This window comes from Carassius gibelio, chromosome B1 (assembly GCF_023724105.1).
Source record: "Carassius gibelio isolate Cgi1373 ecotype wild population from Czech Republic chromosome B1, carGib1.2-hapl.c, whole genome shotgun sequence".
Classification (NCBI taxonomy): domain Eukaryota; kingdom Metazoa; phylum Chordata; class Actinopteri; order Cypriniformes; family Cyprinidae; genus Carassius; species Carassius gibelio.
Genome location: NC_068396.1, coordinates 25,923,161 through 25,939,582, shown reverse-complemented (window position 1 = coordinate 25,939,582; position 16,422 = coordinate 25,923,161). Strand labels below are relative to the sequence as shown.

Here is a 16,422-nt window from a genome sequence, read left to right as displayed (position 1 = left end):
GCAAGACAGACGGGGGAACTTAAGGAAATAGCAAGACAGATTTATTATTATTATCATTATTTCAAAACAGATCCATATTATTTGACCTCGTATAAACGAAATAAAATATGGCTTAGCTTTAGTTCATTTTCTCACACCAATATGATATTTTTAAAGTAAAATAAAGAGATGTATGGTTAAATCATATCCCAAGCAATATTATCATGTACAAAAAAAAAATCTAATAATAATAATAAAGATTCTTGAAAAGTTCGAGAAATCTGTCAAAACAATCGTGCATAAACACACGAAAAAGTTCCTTTTGCAACACCATACAGTTTGCAAGAATGACAAAATCCAAAATAAATCAAATAATTCAAACAAATAATTAAATTCAAATTTCTTAACAGGGTAAATCTAACTCGATTATTTATGAAATATTAGTTTGTTATTGTCCAGAGTCCATTTCTGTACGAGAAAAGTAAAGTGCATTTGAATAGAACCAATTAAACCAATAGCAAGTTGCGCGGTGAAAGTAGCCAATCGGGCGCCACCAACTCTGCACATGCTGATTGGTTGACTCTTTTACTGCGCGTCGTGCGCTTACGCTTATTCACGGTCATAGTTAAGTAGATTCTCCCAGCCTTGAGCAGCCTCTTCAACGAGCAAACGGAAACGAGCAAACGCAACTGAACTAACGCGACGACGTACAATGTCCCAGGAAATATCCTGGCTGCTGTCTTTCAATTAGAAGCGCACAAAGTCATTCAAGATGGTGTTAGAAAGTATCTCTAGGATTATCAAAATACAACTTCCAGCCTACCTCAAGAAACTGCCTCTTCCGGAAACAATCGGCGGCTTTGCGAGACTCACAGGTATGTGTTTTATATCGCAAAATGACACAAGCGTAGGAGGAAAGTTAAGTTAAGCGCACATGCCTGAATAGAAAGAGTGATGTGTCTCTGTTTTCCGTCTGCTTAACTCTCAAATAAGTAATAACTTATAAACTGATTAATACAATTTCACCTTCCATGCATTTTTGGAAAACATACTCAATATGTAGTGTCTACTTGCACAAGTGATTCTACTTTCGGATACTCACAACAGTGAGCCTCTGTTTCAGAAATGTGAAAGACCAAATATGCAGAGCATCTGACAGCATGCTTAGCTTTATTATAGTATTATAAAACGTGGCACAATAAATGCAAGACAATTTGCATCTGTAACGTTAAAAAAGCAGCCTTTACAAACAACTAAAATAAGCAACTGTCATTGTGTAATTCAACAGATCATGACAGGTTAATTGTCACTTATGCACATGTGTATAAATATGATAAGTGTGTTAATCATTGAATATTACTTTATCTGTCACTCACCACACTTATTTTTTTCCACAGCTAGCAGTAGAGGTCTCACTAAGTAGATTATGTTGTCAATGTGATAATTAAGAATTCAGCAAACTCTATGATGAGTTGTATCTCTTGATTGTGTCTCAGTTTCAGAGTGGCTGCGGCTCCTACCGTTATTGGGGATTTTGTCTCTGTTGGGTTATCTGACCATCCGACCCTTCCTGCCCAAGAAGAAAAAGCAAAGAGACAGCCTAATAAATCTGAAGATCCAAAAAGAAAACCCTAAAGTGGTGAATGAGATCGACATAGAGGACCTGAGGACTCCAAATGTTTGCTACTGCCGCTGCTGGCGATCTAAAACGGTAGGAGGTCCCATGCCTGAGAAAAATATAATATTTTATGTAAAGCTGTAAAGTAGATCAATGTACTATGAACATATAGAACATCAGCACCAAAGTCAAGTCAAATTTTGTATAGCACTTTTCAAAATAGAGCAGTTCAGAGCAGAAAGAAAAGAACAGAAAATCATGATGTTAATGTTTATAATATCTTAATGAATTAGGATGATAATATATATTGACATTGTGCAATGATGCAAGCAATCAAACAGTATGAGGAAATGGACTTGAAAAAAAAAATAGTAATAATAATAATAATTAACATTAAAATTGGACCAAAGAGGAAAAAGCTATTCTGAAATTAATAAAAAAATATGATGCATTCCGTTTACGAGAAAAACTGTAGTGAAACTATTAACATACATGTGTGGGAAAAGAAAAAAAAATGTGTGATTTTTCACTTCCTCTTTTTGAGTGTCACTTTTGTCAAAAGCATCAGGGTGCCTAAAAACCACTGTCCCAATCAGCATTTAATTTGTCCTTTCTTATCTTGCAGTTTCCTGTTTGTGATAAGTCACACATAAAGCATAACGAGCTGACAGGAGACAACGTTGGTCCACTTATTCTTAAGAAGAAGACTCTGTAGCCCTCCTGCTTTGGCCCATATTAAAATTGGGTGTTTTTCCACTGAAAAACCTACCGTAATTTAGTTTGTTGTACCTTCCCAAAAACCATTTCCAACTTCTTGTAGTGGTATGGAGTATAAATTCTGACTTTAATGCTCAAGATGTTGTGGTTGATCGGAGAGATTAAGTAGATACCTTTTTGTTACATTGCTCTGGTGTGTTTACTTTTTATACTTAACACACGTAGTCTATTTTTTTGTGCAATATAACTTGGCCATAAATGCCGATTACTGTCACCAATCAGTCTTCTTTGCCATGAAAGTGACTCTTCTGTTCTTAATCTCCATCTAGATTCAGTTAAAATTTGTACTATTACTATTGTGTTGTCATTGTGATAAAAATGTTGTTTTTTGAGACCGTATAAAAAAAAAATCAAATACTTTTAGTTTTTCGGTGTGAAGTACAGGATTTGTTTTTGTAGTTTTTACCTCTGCAGAATTATTCCTAAATCAACAAGAGTTCTACAATGTTTGCTAAATTATTTGAAAGTTTTTAAGTGCAGGATACTAAACTTGACTTGTGTTTGCATACATAGGCATTTCACATTGCATTAGATTGTAACAAATGCTTCTGTCACAACTATTGATATACATTATTGAAATATTTACAATATTTATCATAATGTAAGAAAGGACTGTGTTTCCTTTCCACTTCCACCTGGACCAGCATGCTGTAACAATTACAATGCATAAAATGTATGCATTCAATTCTATTCAAAATAGTTTTGACAATCCCTTAGTTCTTTTTTTGTGCCATGTTTCATATCAGATGGCTCCTGTTCATAAGTGTTTTCATAAAAATCACTTAATTGTATATTAACTGGAATGTGCCTAATGACTTTTGTAAAAAAAAAAAAAATAAATAAATAAATAAATAAAAGGTAACCAAACTTCTTTTACATCCCTCGAAATGCAGTTATTGTTTTGCTTATCTATTGTGTTAATAATCTAATAAGTGTGAGTGATGGATATGTGTTGCAATGCCAACAGTCTACTTATTTATTTTATTATAAGTATACAATATAAGTATTTTTGTACTTTTCCTTAAACACAAAATGGTGTAACTCTACCACACCAATGCTTGAAAAGTCTTCTCAGAAAAGTAACAGTGCTGCTTATTTACATCTGATTTGCCTTAGATGATAATACAAGATATGCTTTCAAATATGAACGGGGGGTTTTGCCTATCATTTACTGAAAGGGCAAATGTCATTCATTTTCTGCAGCAATACATCTACAAATAAACTACACATACACAACAGAAATAAAGTTATTATATAAAGATGACAATATGAGAATAAGGTCTTAAATTTAGTGGTTTAATAGCTTAAATGAGCAGTGACTGCATGTAGCATTACCATAACCACAACACCAAACCTCCTAAATTTGAAGCTGTAAACATTACCCACTAACAACATTCACAAAATAAGTTATAATGACAATTCCCTTTCATAGGACTCTGTATAACATTAAAATACACTTTTTATCAAAACAATCATGGAGAAGAATCTAGCTAATAAAGAGTAACACGATGAACTGTGCAATGCTGGGCAAATATACCATTTGTCCTTCTATTACTACTAATAAAACAAAATCCTTCTTCACGTTCTAAAATGACTTCCACTGTAAACACAAAATGTAATTTTTCCAGCAGTAATTGATTGTATGTATAACAGAGCTGACAAGATATCTGCAAAATACTCTGATCAATCTCAAAACACAGATTCATGACTGTGTTTGGAATAGTTCGATTTACTTTATTATTATTAGTATATAATATGCCTAAAATACTTTGATAAACACTACATAAAGACTAAATTTACCAAAATGTAACTCTTGCGTGAAATGCTCTATCCTGCAATGTACTCAACTTAATGGAGAAACTGAAGGAAGCCTTATTTTGGATGTGTTAAATCGTTTGACAGCACTAATTATATTATTATAGACAAGCTGTGAATATAAAAAGTTATATACTGCACAGTCCTAAGTAAATGCTAAGCTAGTATTCCATTCAAAACATAGTCATGAAATTACTGGCATCTATACAACTTTCTGTAACACTGATATGCAGTCACTGCAGACTCATCCGTAATATATCTAATGTAAACACAAGCCAGTAAGAAAAAAAAAAATATTCATAAACATGTTTTTGTACTCGATAGTGCTAGTCAATGACCCCTATAGTGTTCCATCCTTCAAAATCCCACCTTTTGGATGAGAATAACTTTTCACCTGGTGGTTTGAGAGTTTCCGTCCACCTTTGAAGGTAAAAAAATGAGAGTTGTGTTCCTTCATCTGAAAAGCAAGTCTGCCACTGTTGCAGTCTGACTTCAGAGGGTTGCAGTGATAATGAGTTTGAGAATCCACTGTGAAGACAAAAGGGATCATCAGCAGCCTTGGACGCTGAGTTGTCACTTCCCAGAAGCATCACAGGGCGCTCTCATACGTCACCGGGGTCCCCGATGCAGATAAAGCACCTTGACTGACAGCTACGAGTCAGAAAATGACAATTAATGCAATCATTCATTTAACACAAGTGCTAAGCAATTATTAAAGAGATTTCAGTTGCTTTTTACATCTCTTTATACTATTTATATGCAGAGTAAATACAGATATGTACAGTACGCTAGATATAAGTGGGGTTAATTTCATATTTTCACACAGGACATGTTTATAAATTTGTAGAAAACAATCTACTGGTCTCAGTTAGAAGCTTGAGCATTTGATGTTTTTTTAACACATTAGCAAAGTGCCATAGCCAGCACTGTACAGACAATAGAGCAAACACAGAGTGAACCAGGACACCCGGGTCCTGCCAGCATGCAAATTCTCCAAGTTGTGGTGAATTTCCATGTGCATCTCATGTCGCCTGTTTATTAAAATAGATGAGTTGCTATCTACATATTTTTTGTGATGGCAAGACAACTGCAGAAACCTACTTCAGTATTATTTGCACAGCTATGTTTAGATCTGACCCAAACTCTGTTTACTTTCTACAAAAAGCAGCATCCTAACCATCATGAACTATCGTGACTGATAACTAAATATATTTTTTATAGCAACTTAACACTTTAACGTACACCACAAAAATAGCACTTATCGTGTGAAGAGCAACTACAACTGTTGCTAAGCTAATGAACCAATGCTGTAATACATACTGTAGATACATTTGTATATCAAGATTCCTAATATTTTTTCCACATTTTGGAGAAGTCGTATTCTATGCTTACCCAGTCTGCATTTGTTTGATTAAAACAATACAGTAAAAACTGTTCTTTTGTAAAATAATTACAATTTAAAATAACCATTTTCTTTTTTAACATATTTAGTCAAATGTAATTTATTCCTGCAATGGCAAAACTGAATATTCAACAGCCATTAATTATTGTATTAAAGTTTTAAATATTAGCAAAGTTTTTGCCAATGGTTCCAAAAAAATTTGTCACAATCAGCAAACTTTCAAAAACAAGTTATTTTATTTTCACATTTCACAAAGACCTTCAAAATGATATACGATTTGTTTGAATCGGATGAAAAATGCCTGTGCTACACTCGTTTAAATCGATGAATATGAAGGTAATTTAATGCCTAAAAGATCTGCATACGCAGGGTAAGAATTGTGGAAGTGTATGGAAGCGTAAATTACATTTGCATGTGCAAAATAAGCTTTGTAAAGGTGTAAATCATGTTTCAAGCATATAAATAAAAATATTTGCAGCATTTTACTATTACTCGCAAGTGTAAACTGCAGCTTCTGATCTGATATGATCTGCATTCTTCTGACTACCGTTTTTCCCCGTTTACACTATTGGTATGTTGTTTTCAGTAAAATACGGTCAAAAGTACTGCAAGCCTGTGAACAGTAATTTTCAAGCGAAAACATCACTTTAAAGAACTGCAAAACAGACTGCATAAAAAAACGAACTGTTGCAAATGTTCCCAAAATAAACCGATATGTAAAGCTAATAATCACTTCAGTGTGTTCATTACAAATAAACCGATTATTAAAACTACAAAGCACTTCAATCAAGAGCAGCGATCTTTTCTTTTATTGTTTGATTAACATTATTGAGAAGACGGCATATAGTAAGTCCTACTGTACTGCACAGATCTAATGTATTGTTAAACATCAGATCTTTTTCCCCAAACATTCATTTAAGTAATAACTGAATGTTTGGGTGAATAGCTTACATAAAATACTGTATTCTGTATTTACAGTATGTGTATGTATGGAAGCGATTCATATAGTATATCAGTCAAAGGGTGGTGTTGGTGCAGTGGATAAGACACATGCCTTTGGTGCCTTTGGACATCAATGTGTCCCTGAGCTAGATACTTAACCCCTAGTTGCTCCAATGGAGTGCAACCTCTGTATTATATATAGCAATTATAAGTCGATTTGGATAAAAACGTCAGCTAAATGAATAAATGTAAATGTAAATGTCAACGGCAGCACGAGAAGTGAGCAGAGAAAAGGGTACTCCTCTCAGAAAACGTACAAATAAAGATAATTTTGGATGTTTAATTACTATTTGGAGCATTGGGGTTGCTAGACAAGGGCTTAAGGAACTTGCTTTTTGAAAACCTGAAATTCAACCAAAACATTTTCACTTTTTTGTCTGTAGCTCAAAATTAGCTTGTGCGCATTCTGACTCATTTTTCCAGCACGGGTCACATATGGTTGTGTGTGTACAAATATCTCACCCCACTCAGGGTTCTTTGGTTTCTGCAGGAGTCGAGGTCCGAGCAGGCTGATGAGGAGCGCTCCAATAGGAGCAGTGATGAGGATGGACAGCACAGCCACAGTGAGGACGTCCATGCCGTACCTCTGCAGCTCAAGATCATTCTTGGAGCGCGCCATGTCCAGAGCTATAGAGCCAATCGCAGCCTGAAAACAAATCGCACAGCACTCATAGGGATCTCGTGTGCATTTCATTTTTTGTCATGTAGCTCAAACTTGTCTAAAAAACCTGAAAGGATTGAGTAAAGTCATAGTAAAACAGAGGGTCTATTTGATAGACTTGGTAAGTATACCTGTACTGTGGCTTTAGGCATCCAGGCTAGAGCGATGAAGACTTTTTCTTTCAGGTTAAAGCCGGCTCGCAGAACCACAACAAAAGTGACAATCAGGCGTACTGTGAGTGCGATGAACAGGGCTGCTATACCCAGAACTGAGGACACATAACATTAGAGTTGATCAACGGCGTGTTTGAAATGCTATACATGTGAAAAAGTGCACCCTGCTGACATCCCAATTGCTTTAGTTTATTCCAGCTCTTTTTCTAAAACCAGTTTTGTAGAAATGACAGTGTAACTTGAAAGTGTAGCACTCACACACAGTTGTGACCTCTAAAGAAGTAATGATAACCTCAGCACCGATGAGACCAAAGAGAAGAGGCTGGAACACTTGCCAAAACCTCTCCACCACTGCTTCCACTGGAGCCTAAACACACATACACACTGAAATTAAATGGGCGATCTGAGAAAATCTATTCGTGCTGACACAGGGAAAAATAATGCATGTGAAGAGTAATTTTACTCTAATGGCAATGAAGTTCTTTTCAGTGCCATAAGAGTTAAATTACTGAACGTAAACATCGGAACCTGAGAAAAAAGCTCATTTTAGAAAACAATTTTAAAAAGCACTTAGAGGCTTTTGCATCTGAACTCTTCAAAGTCTTTGTAAAAATATACGGCAAAACAAATTGTCAAAATTTGGTGGACTAGTCTTTCACATCTCTGTTGTGTTTGGAAGAAGAGATTTAGACCTTAGCTTTCCCCCAGCCTAATGCAGCCACAAATGCCAGCACTAGCGTACAGAGTCCTCCTGCACCAGGAATCCCGGCCACATTGCTGCCAAACAAAGCAAACACGGCCAGCCCCAACACCAGGAAGGAACGCTTCAACGCGAGGTTTCCCTGTTGTAGGTAAAAGACACAAACAACCAACAACCATGAAAACTGTTAACCGGACAACATCAGTTTTAGAATCTGAACATGTACTTCTCAATCAAACAGTTGTAGCTCACGTGCCTGGTCTCTGTTGGGGAAGTATCGTAGAAAGTACCCTAAGGCCACACCGGTGACCGCCCCACCTATTACCTCCAGTGGTCCCCTCAGTATATTTACCCACAAAGTGTCTGCAGAAGGTAAGAGAGAGAACACTACTGTAAGATGGGACCACTAACACCAAGGACATCCATAAAGCCTGGAGAAAGAACCTTATATAAGCATATTAAAAAATATATGTTAATAGGCAAAATGTAATGTTTCATATACATATATTATTAAAAAGGCTGGGGTCTGTTATTTTAAGAGAATTACATTTTATTTGACGAGGATACAATCAATGGAGTAAAAGTGGCAGTAAAAGACATTATAAAGTTATCATTATAAAGTTACATCCTATAAATAAATAAAAAATTCTATTAATAAAATAATCATTGAAAAAAAAAAATCACAATTTCCACAATTTTTTTTTAGATTATTTAAGTGTGTGTGTGTGTGTGTGTGTGTGTGTGTGTGTGTGTGTGTGTGTGTGTGTGTGTGTGTGTGTGTGTGTGTATATATATATATATATATATATATATATATATATATATATATATATATATATATATATATATATATATATATATATATATATATATATATATGTTTGTGTGTGTATATATATAGGACTGGAGTAATGATGCTGAAAATTTGGTTTTGACACAGGAATAAAAACATATACCAAAAAATGTTTTACATATTATAATAGGAAACAGTTATAGGAAATTGTAATAATATTTCACAATATTATAAAAAAAAAATATATATATATAAGAATGTAAGGAAAATATAATTTTGGAATTTCTGTTGTCTAATGTGATTTTGTTAGAATTTATAATATATATTAGAATTTAGCAAACATCTAAACAGCTTCCGTTTGCAGAAAAGCATTCTGAATTCTTCTGTCTGACTGGTTAAGTTATTGATATCAAATGAATACTGAATCCAAAGTCAGCTGACTTTACGTTCTCATTTTTTACTTTATTTTAGAAATATACTGTGTATTTGCTCCCTTTTGGATATCTATTTGCATACCTGTGGCGAAAGCTATACCCAAGCAGGTGGTGAAACAGGTAATGGCAATGATGTCATCAATGCTACAGGCTGCTATGAGTAGAGTAGGTATACCCTGCTCTAAACCGTACCCCTCCTTATGCAGAAGCAGCATAGATGGAACCACAACAGCAGGAGAAACAGCCCCGAGGACAAACCTACAGAGCAAAACATGGCAGCAGTTTGGTTGGTAGCAGCAGACATTGTCAGAGAGGTTCTTATGTTATCAAAATCAGTGGTTTACCCTAAAATAAAGGCCCAGACCCATGGAAGACCCAATATTAAATAAGAGACCACAGCAATAGTGATGGCCTCGCAGATCAGAGGAAACATGGACAAACGCAAACACACGGTTTTGAGCTTGATCAGAGCCTGAAATACACATAAAAACAAAATGTATTAAAGACCCATTTATTTTTGATCAGTTAAGCCTTCATGAAATGAAAGTGGATATCAACAAACAATATGGTGTTTGGCTGAAAGAGAATTCTAAAGAGCATGAAGGCACATCCTCTCGGGTTAGCAGCAATGTTTTTGTTGTAACTCTACTGGGGCCGGTGAGGTTTCTTACCTTTTCGTCTAATTCCAGCCCAGCTTTGACAAGAATGACCCCCAGTGCAATGTTCCTCAGAGAAGCAGACCATCTAACATCAATGTAAACTGCATCTGTCACCACAGGGATGTTTCTGAGGATAAACCCTGCCAGCAGCATGCCTGCAGACACACGCAGAGAAAACAACACAAACAGAAACCCCACAGTCATTCGTTACATTTCTCACACTGACAATGAAACTGACCACTCTGAGAAAAAACAATTTTATTTTTTGTGTTCATTATGGAAATAGTATAATGGCTATATGTTTTAACATAACAGGTAGAATACAGTATGTACTGTTCTGTGTGCCATATGAACTGCATTCCGTCCCTTACACAGCCATTATTTTCTTAGACTGAGATTACATTTCCCATTTGACATTTGACTGAAATTTTATAAATGATAGCAATCAAAAAAGTTCCAAATTCAGATTCCACTCAAGTCCGAGTTAGACACATGAATCCACCATGCTGACCAACAGACAACTGTTGTGTATGCAAGTGTTGTGTTGTAATTACTACATTATTAACAACAGACAACAATGCAGAATTCGCACATACCAAGTAGTGGAGGTAAAGGTGGCATGTTTGGGATGTGTATGCGTCCAAACAGTTTTCCCCCGGCTACAGAACAAATAAACAAGGTCACGATGCCAAAGAGGTTCCCGCCAGGAAGACATTCCTTCTCTGTAATGGACCAAACAACCCCAAAGAGCACTGCGGCCATGGACACTACAGAGGGGACAAGAACAGATGCTGCGTTCACAGGAACAAATTACATTTTGAAATATATATAAAAACAGCTATATTCAGTTGTACTAAACATTTCATAATATTACTGTATATTTTTTTAATAAACAGAGTATCAAATTTATTTAGAAAACCTTAAAAAAATCACCTTTCAAGCCCAAGTTTTTTGTGTGTGCGCAATCTCTGTTATGATGTTTTGGAAAATGATTGACACTTTTCTAACCTTTGGTGATAATGGTAGCCAGCAGGCCTCTGGGTGGACACGGGCACAGTCTGCGCAGCCATGGGCAGCATTCGTACGGTGGGTCTGTATTAGTGCAGGCGTCAACTGAAGACACCGGTCGATGGACGTATGTCGTCTCTTCAGTCACACTCGGATTGGGGCTCTCGGAGCGCTTCGGAACCACCAGCACTGTCTGACTGACAGTAAGGTGATGCTGTTGGAGAATATAGAGAGAAGTTTATATATAAACTTGCATTTAATTTATATTATATTTAAATATTTTATATATAGAACTTATCTTTCATTTATATATATATATATATATATATATATATATATATATATATATATATATATATATATATATATATATATATATATATATATTAGAAGCAAAACTGACCCTAGTCTCAGTTCTCTCAGTGTGTTTTCTTATACATATTTGAAAGTGCATGAACTATTGCTCTATAAATCATTAAAATGTTTGTTAATTGAATAAATTACGTTTTTTGTACAGTGTTGAATGTTATAATTATCCATTAAGGCTTGAGATCATTTTAGCCACAAACTGTAACATCAATAAAGGCAACTGTCCCATTTTATAGTACCAATATTGAAATAATAAAGACAGAAACAGCTTAAGTGGGAAATTCTGACTAATAACCTACTTCAGCATGATTTCCCAAGCCAGAGGCTGCATCCTCGGTGGTCTGTGAGTATGTAGAGTGGGCTGAATGGGGTCTGGACTGGACATCCTCCATGACACTGTACTTCTGCTCTATCCTCGCTCGAGTTTTCTAGCCATTGCACGTGTTCATGACCGGCACCTGTTTATCAACACTCGTCTGTGTAAATATAAGTCGCGTTTACAGCGTCTGCCTATCGATGAAGCCCTATAAGCAATTATCAATGAACTTCGAAGAGGAAATAACACGAGTACTAGAAATGAAACCGACTGGTTTGTTTTTCGACAGGTTAATCGGATTGTGACAGGACTAAACGCGACGCCTGGGCCATAAGGTGCTTTAGCAGACTGAAGAGCGCATGGCATATGGTCTCTGTTTGTAAGACCGTAGTAAACCACTAACTGAATAGCATTACTGACATCAGTGGTCTTAGTCCAGGTATTCTTATTTATAGCATCTTCAACTATCGCCTGTATTATAAAAAGAATGTCCTTCTTTATTTCAATCCTGTTGTTTTGGGTAATAAATAAACTGTATTTTATCTTTGGTGATTATTATTTTTGTTATGATAAAGCAATTGCCTGTGATGAAATAATGAAAAAAAACAATAATGGCTTCAAACCTTACTGCCATCAAATCAAATCTCATGCGGAAGTGTCTGTAAGTTTTACCATCTGCAAGGTATTGACCGAAATGTGTTATGGTCCACACTTATCAAAAAAATAACAATGGAAATACACGCGCTTGATCCCTGATGCGCGGATAGATTTTAAAAGGTTAATCTTTTACTCGGTAGAGGCATCCGGAAGTGTTAGTGACAGCTGGAAGGTGGTTCTCCAAACGTCCAACCCTAATAAAATGGTCCAATCAGATCCAAGCGGTGCTATTTTCCCAACCTCTTTGCTGACAAGTCCCACCTACTGTGGAGTGATTGGCTAGAGGTGACAATAACTGACCAATCACAAGACGTCGGCAAGAGACTACTGTTTATCATGATCCCATAATCATGAGACATCCACAATGTTTTATGCTTTATATAGTTTATTTTTAACATATAAACGGCACTTATAGTCAAGCTAAAGCTAGGGAATTAATAATATAAACACTAAGTGTTTCAAAAAAAAAAAAAATTTATTACTAAGTTTTAATTCTATTGAATAGTATTATTATTTTTGTTAGAATCTTTTTTTTTTTTTTTTTTTTTTTTTACTGTCACTTTTTCTCAATTTAATGCATCTTTGCTGAATAAAAGCATTCATTTCTCTTTTTTAATTTTCCTCTTTCAAATTCTCTGAATGGTAGTTTATACGGTGTTCACATATAGCTATTGTAGCTATTAAAAAGCAAAGCATTTTCAACATAGACAATATGTGATCTTGTGAGACCGAAAGTTGGATGAATGGCTTCTGAAAAATCAGATTTTCATCATAGCAAGACATTTAAAAAAATATATTAAAATAGAAAACAGTTATTTTAAATTGTAATATTTCACAATTGACCGGTAATGTATATTTACATTATCTTTCTTCGGCTTTTTGCTTCTGTTTATGACTACAATGTTGTTGTAAAATATAAACTTTAAGCCTCATTAACTTTCATTCAGAGAAGTTAGAGCTCATCTCTATAACTGCTCAAGTATATCATCATCAAAAGTTAGTTGACAAGGAGTTGCTGGCATGTTTCATGTGTTCACGTGCTTCAGTTGGCTGTTAGCTGTCTTCCCTGAGATCTCTAGAATGCTTTTGCATTTGGAAAAAGACAATAAAAAATTACGCAAACAGTATTTCTTGGCTATATAATACAAGTCTTTGTAATGGAAGCAGTACCTGCTCTGGATCAGGTCTGTCCTCAATTCTTTGTCATAAAGGCGTACAGTTCCTGTAAAGGTCAAAAGAAACAAAATGACTCATAAAATCACTAGGTACAGTGATATTTTTGTATGTTGCAGGTTTAAATAGGAAACCAATCAGTAAAGCAGCATACTTGATACAATTGCAGCAGATCCCCTGTTCCAGGTGCCTCTGTTTTGGTCAGTCTAATGACGGCAGCTTCAGATGTGCTGTAGACACATCTGTTCACAACTCCTGGACATGCAATTAAGGATGAGCAATTAGGAGAGGGCAAACATCACTTGACCTGGCATTTATCCAATTTCAGCATCAGCCAAAGTGGAGATAATGGGGGTAAGATAATATGCCAAGAGCTACATGGAACAATGTCAATCATCACGTGTAATTAAGAGCAAAGGGCCAAATCTTGATATAGAGTGTGATGTATTACAGCAGCCAATTTATAATTCAGCATCAAAATGCAAATAGGTTGTAACAGAATATAATTATTGTCTTTGATACATGATGCCACGGATGCCATATTGATGTTATTACCAGATTTACGCGGCAGCATCTATATGGAGATGGATAAGGAAAAATCAGTTTAAATTGGCAGTTATATACTTCAAATCAGTTGACAGGATTGCAGTCATGTAGCTTTTATTAAATGTACACCACCCATCAAAATTTCTGTATTTTATGTTAAAGAAATGAATATGTTTTTCATCAAGAGTGCATTCAATTGATCATCAGTGACAGTAAAGACATATGTTACAAAAAAAAAGTCTATTTAAAATTAAAGCTTTTTTATCAACATGTTTTTAATTGAAATGTTACTTGAGCACTAAATAAAAAAAAAAATGTAAAAAAATGCTTTGCCATCACAGGAATAAATAACATTTTAGAATGCATTCATATTAATGCATTCAATACAGTCATATTACATTTTTATAAACTTAGCAGCCCAAACTTTTGAACAGTGTAAGAACTAGTATTCGCATAGTGATGTATAAAATTTTTACTAATTTGACATACATTTATATTTCTTAAAAACACACACACACACACACACACACACATATATGTAGTCACTAAACATTAAACCATGTTTTACAGATCTGTTTTGTTCTTAAGCCAAAGAACAAATTAGATGGGGATGAAAACATAATCTTTAAATACGAAGGTCTTTTCCAGGGATAATCGGGGAGAAAAAGAAGAGGTAGCATGAGGTATTCTGGGATAATCCTAGAGAGAAGGACACGATGACCTTAGGCACGAAGGCCTTGATCATCAGGTGCTATGGACATTCACTTTCATAGTGAAGTCCCAGCCTGATTCCTCACACTCCTGAGCCATAATGGACAAATCTATGTCAAAGAAAAAAAGAATGAGTAACTGTAAGGAACCACTGAAAATGAAATATATTCATGCTATTGCATCATTCCTGATTTCTAGAAGGTGGTACATTCTAGCCAGACTACAAATAGAAACTTCACTGCTTTTAATGAGAAACACACAAACATTGAAGAGCGTATCCACATAGTCAAAGTCTTTGGCCAAGGACTCTATATCTGGTCTTTCTTGGTAACATCAACAACTTTGGTTTTGATCCCTAAAAAAAGCAAGGGAATAAAAGAACATTCCAAGAATAAGAACATACAGAAACCTGAGTGGAGAAGCACCCTTGAACTAAAGCAATTCGTTTCCAACATAATGGGATTATGTTCCAAAGCAGAGCAGTATGAAGGGGGGCAAAAAAAGGCCCACTGGCCTTTGAAATCTCTTATTATTGGGGGAAAGTCTTACAAAGATATGCTGAAAGATCAAAGATAATACTTGAGCAAATTAAAAATCGCACATATGCACCACATGTCCATGACCTCAGGTAGGATTTGAGAGTTCAGCAGTTCAGGTAAAAACAATCATTTTAGGTAAAAATCATTAAAAATGACTTAATTCATAAAACATAATTCGACAGTGACAGTAAAGACATTTATATGGTTGCAAAAGATTTCTATTTTAAATAAATGTTTTTTTGACCCTTCTATTCATGAAAGAATCCTGACAGGACATTTATCTTGGTTTCCTCAAAAATATTAAGCAGCACTAAGCAACTTTTTTCAACATTGATATAATTTTAAGAACTATTTATGAGAGCTAAATCAGCAAATTAGAATGATTTCTAAAGGATCATGTGACACTGAAGACAGGAGTAATGATGCTGAAAATTCAGCTTTGACATCACAGGAGAAAAAATTAAAATAGAAAAGAGTAACACAAGTTACTGTATATTTTATTACATAAATTACTAAATTCAGCTTTCTTTCTTTTTTTCTTTCTTTCTTTCTTTCTTTCTTTCTTTCTTTCTTTCTTTCTTTCTTTCTTTCTTTCTTTCTTTCAAAAAAAAAAAAACCTACCAACACCAAAGTTTTGAACGCTAGCTGTACAAGCTAGCTTTTGCATAGTGATGTATACAATTTTGACAGACATTCATATTTCATAATTTAATGTCATCAGAAATGTATCTTGGGTTTCTTTCATTAAGATTTTATAGCATATGTTTTAAATCATACTAAATTAGTAAATTATGTATAGTTGTTCAATCATTCAATATTGATTATTAATCTAGATTCAAAACTCTGTAGAAAATTACAAATCAGTTTCCAAAAATTAGAGCTGATATTTTAAGATTGAGACTACAAAAATGTAATGAATTGCTGGGAAATTACAGATAAGGATCTTGTACATGTCTAGATAAGTTTTTGTTTCACATATTCCCACTAGGTGGCAAAACAGAGCCATTCAATGAGAATGCCATCCGGCAAATTCGTCTCCATTGACATCTGTAGCAGTGACTTGGACACATTCCTTGGAAAAAGCTTGTTA

General features: G+C 34.9%; 2 protein-coding genes across 2 annotated transcripts; one reads left to right on the top strand and one right to left on the bottom strand.

Annotated features, from left to right (window-relative positions):
• The first annotated feature begins 595 nt into the window (after positions 1–595).
• On the top strand, positions 596–3,250 carry cisd2 (CDGSH iron sulfur domain 2). The gene is made up of 3 exons (XM_052546456.1): positions 596–854; positions 1,476–1,690; positions 2,223–3,250. Exons 1-3 carry the CDS (start codon positions 752–754, stop codon positions 2,310–2,312), a joined length of 408 nt encoding a protein of 135 aa, XP_052402416.1. The 5' UTR covers positions 596–751; the 3' UTR covers positions 2,313–3,250.
• Positions 3,251–3,656: 406 nt separating this feature from the next.
• si:dkey-162b23.4 (sodium/hydrogen exchanger 9B2) lies at positions 3,657–12,543 on the bottom strand. The gene is made up of 12 exons (XM_052546455.1): positions 11,690–12,543; positions 11,022–11,235; positions 10,610–10,780; positions 10,026–10,168; positions 9,699–9,826; positions 9,437–9,612; positions 8,384–8,490; positions 8,120–8,269; positions 7,686–7,794; positions 7,386–7,522; positions 7,056–7,239; positions 3,657–4,840 (listed from the first exon to the last, which is right to left on the bottom strand). Exons 1-12 carry the CDS (start codon positions 11,780–11,782, stop codon positions 4,779–4,781), a joined length of 1,674 nt encoding a protein of 557 aa, XP_052402415.1. The 5' UTR covers positions 11,783–12,543; the 3' UTR covers positions 3,657–4,778.
• Positions 12,544–16,422: the final 3,879 nt, after the last annotated feature.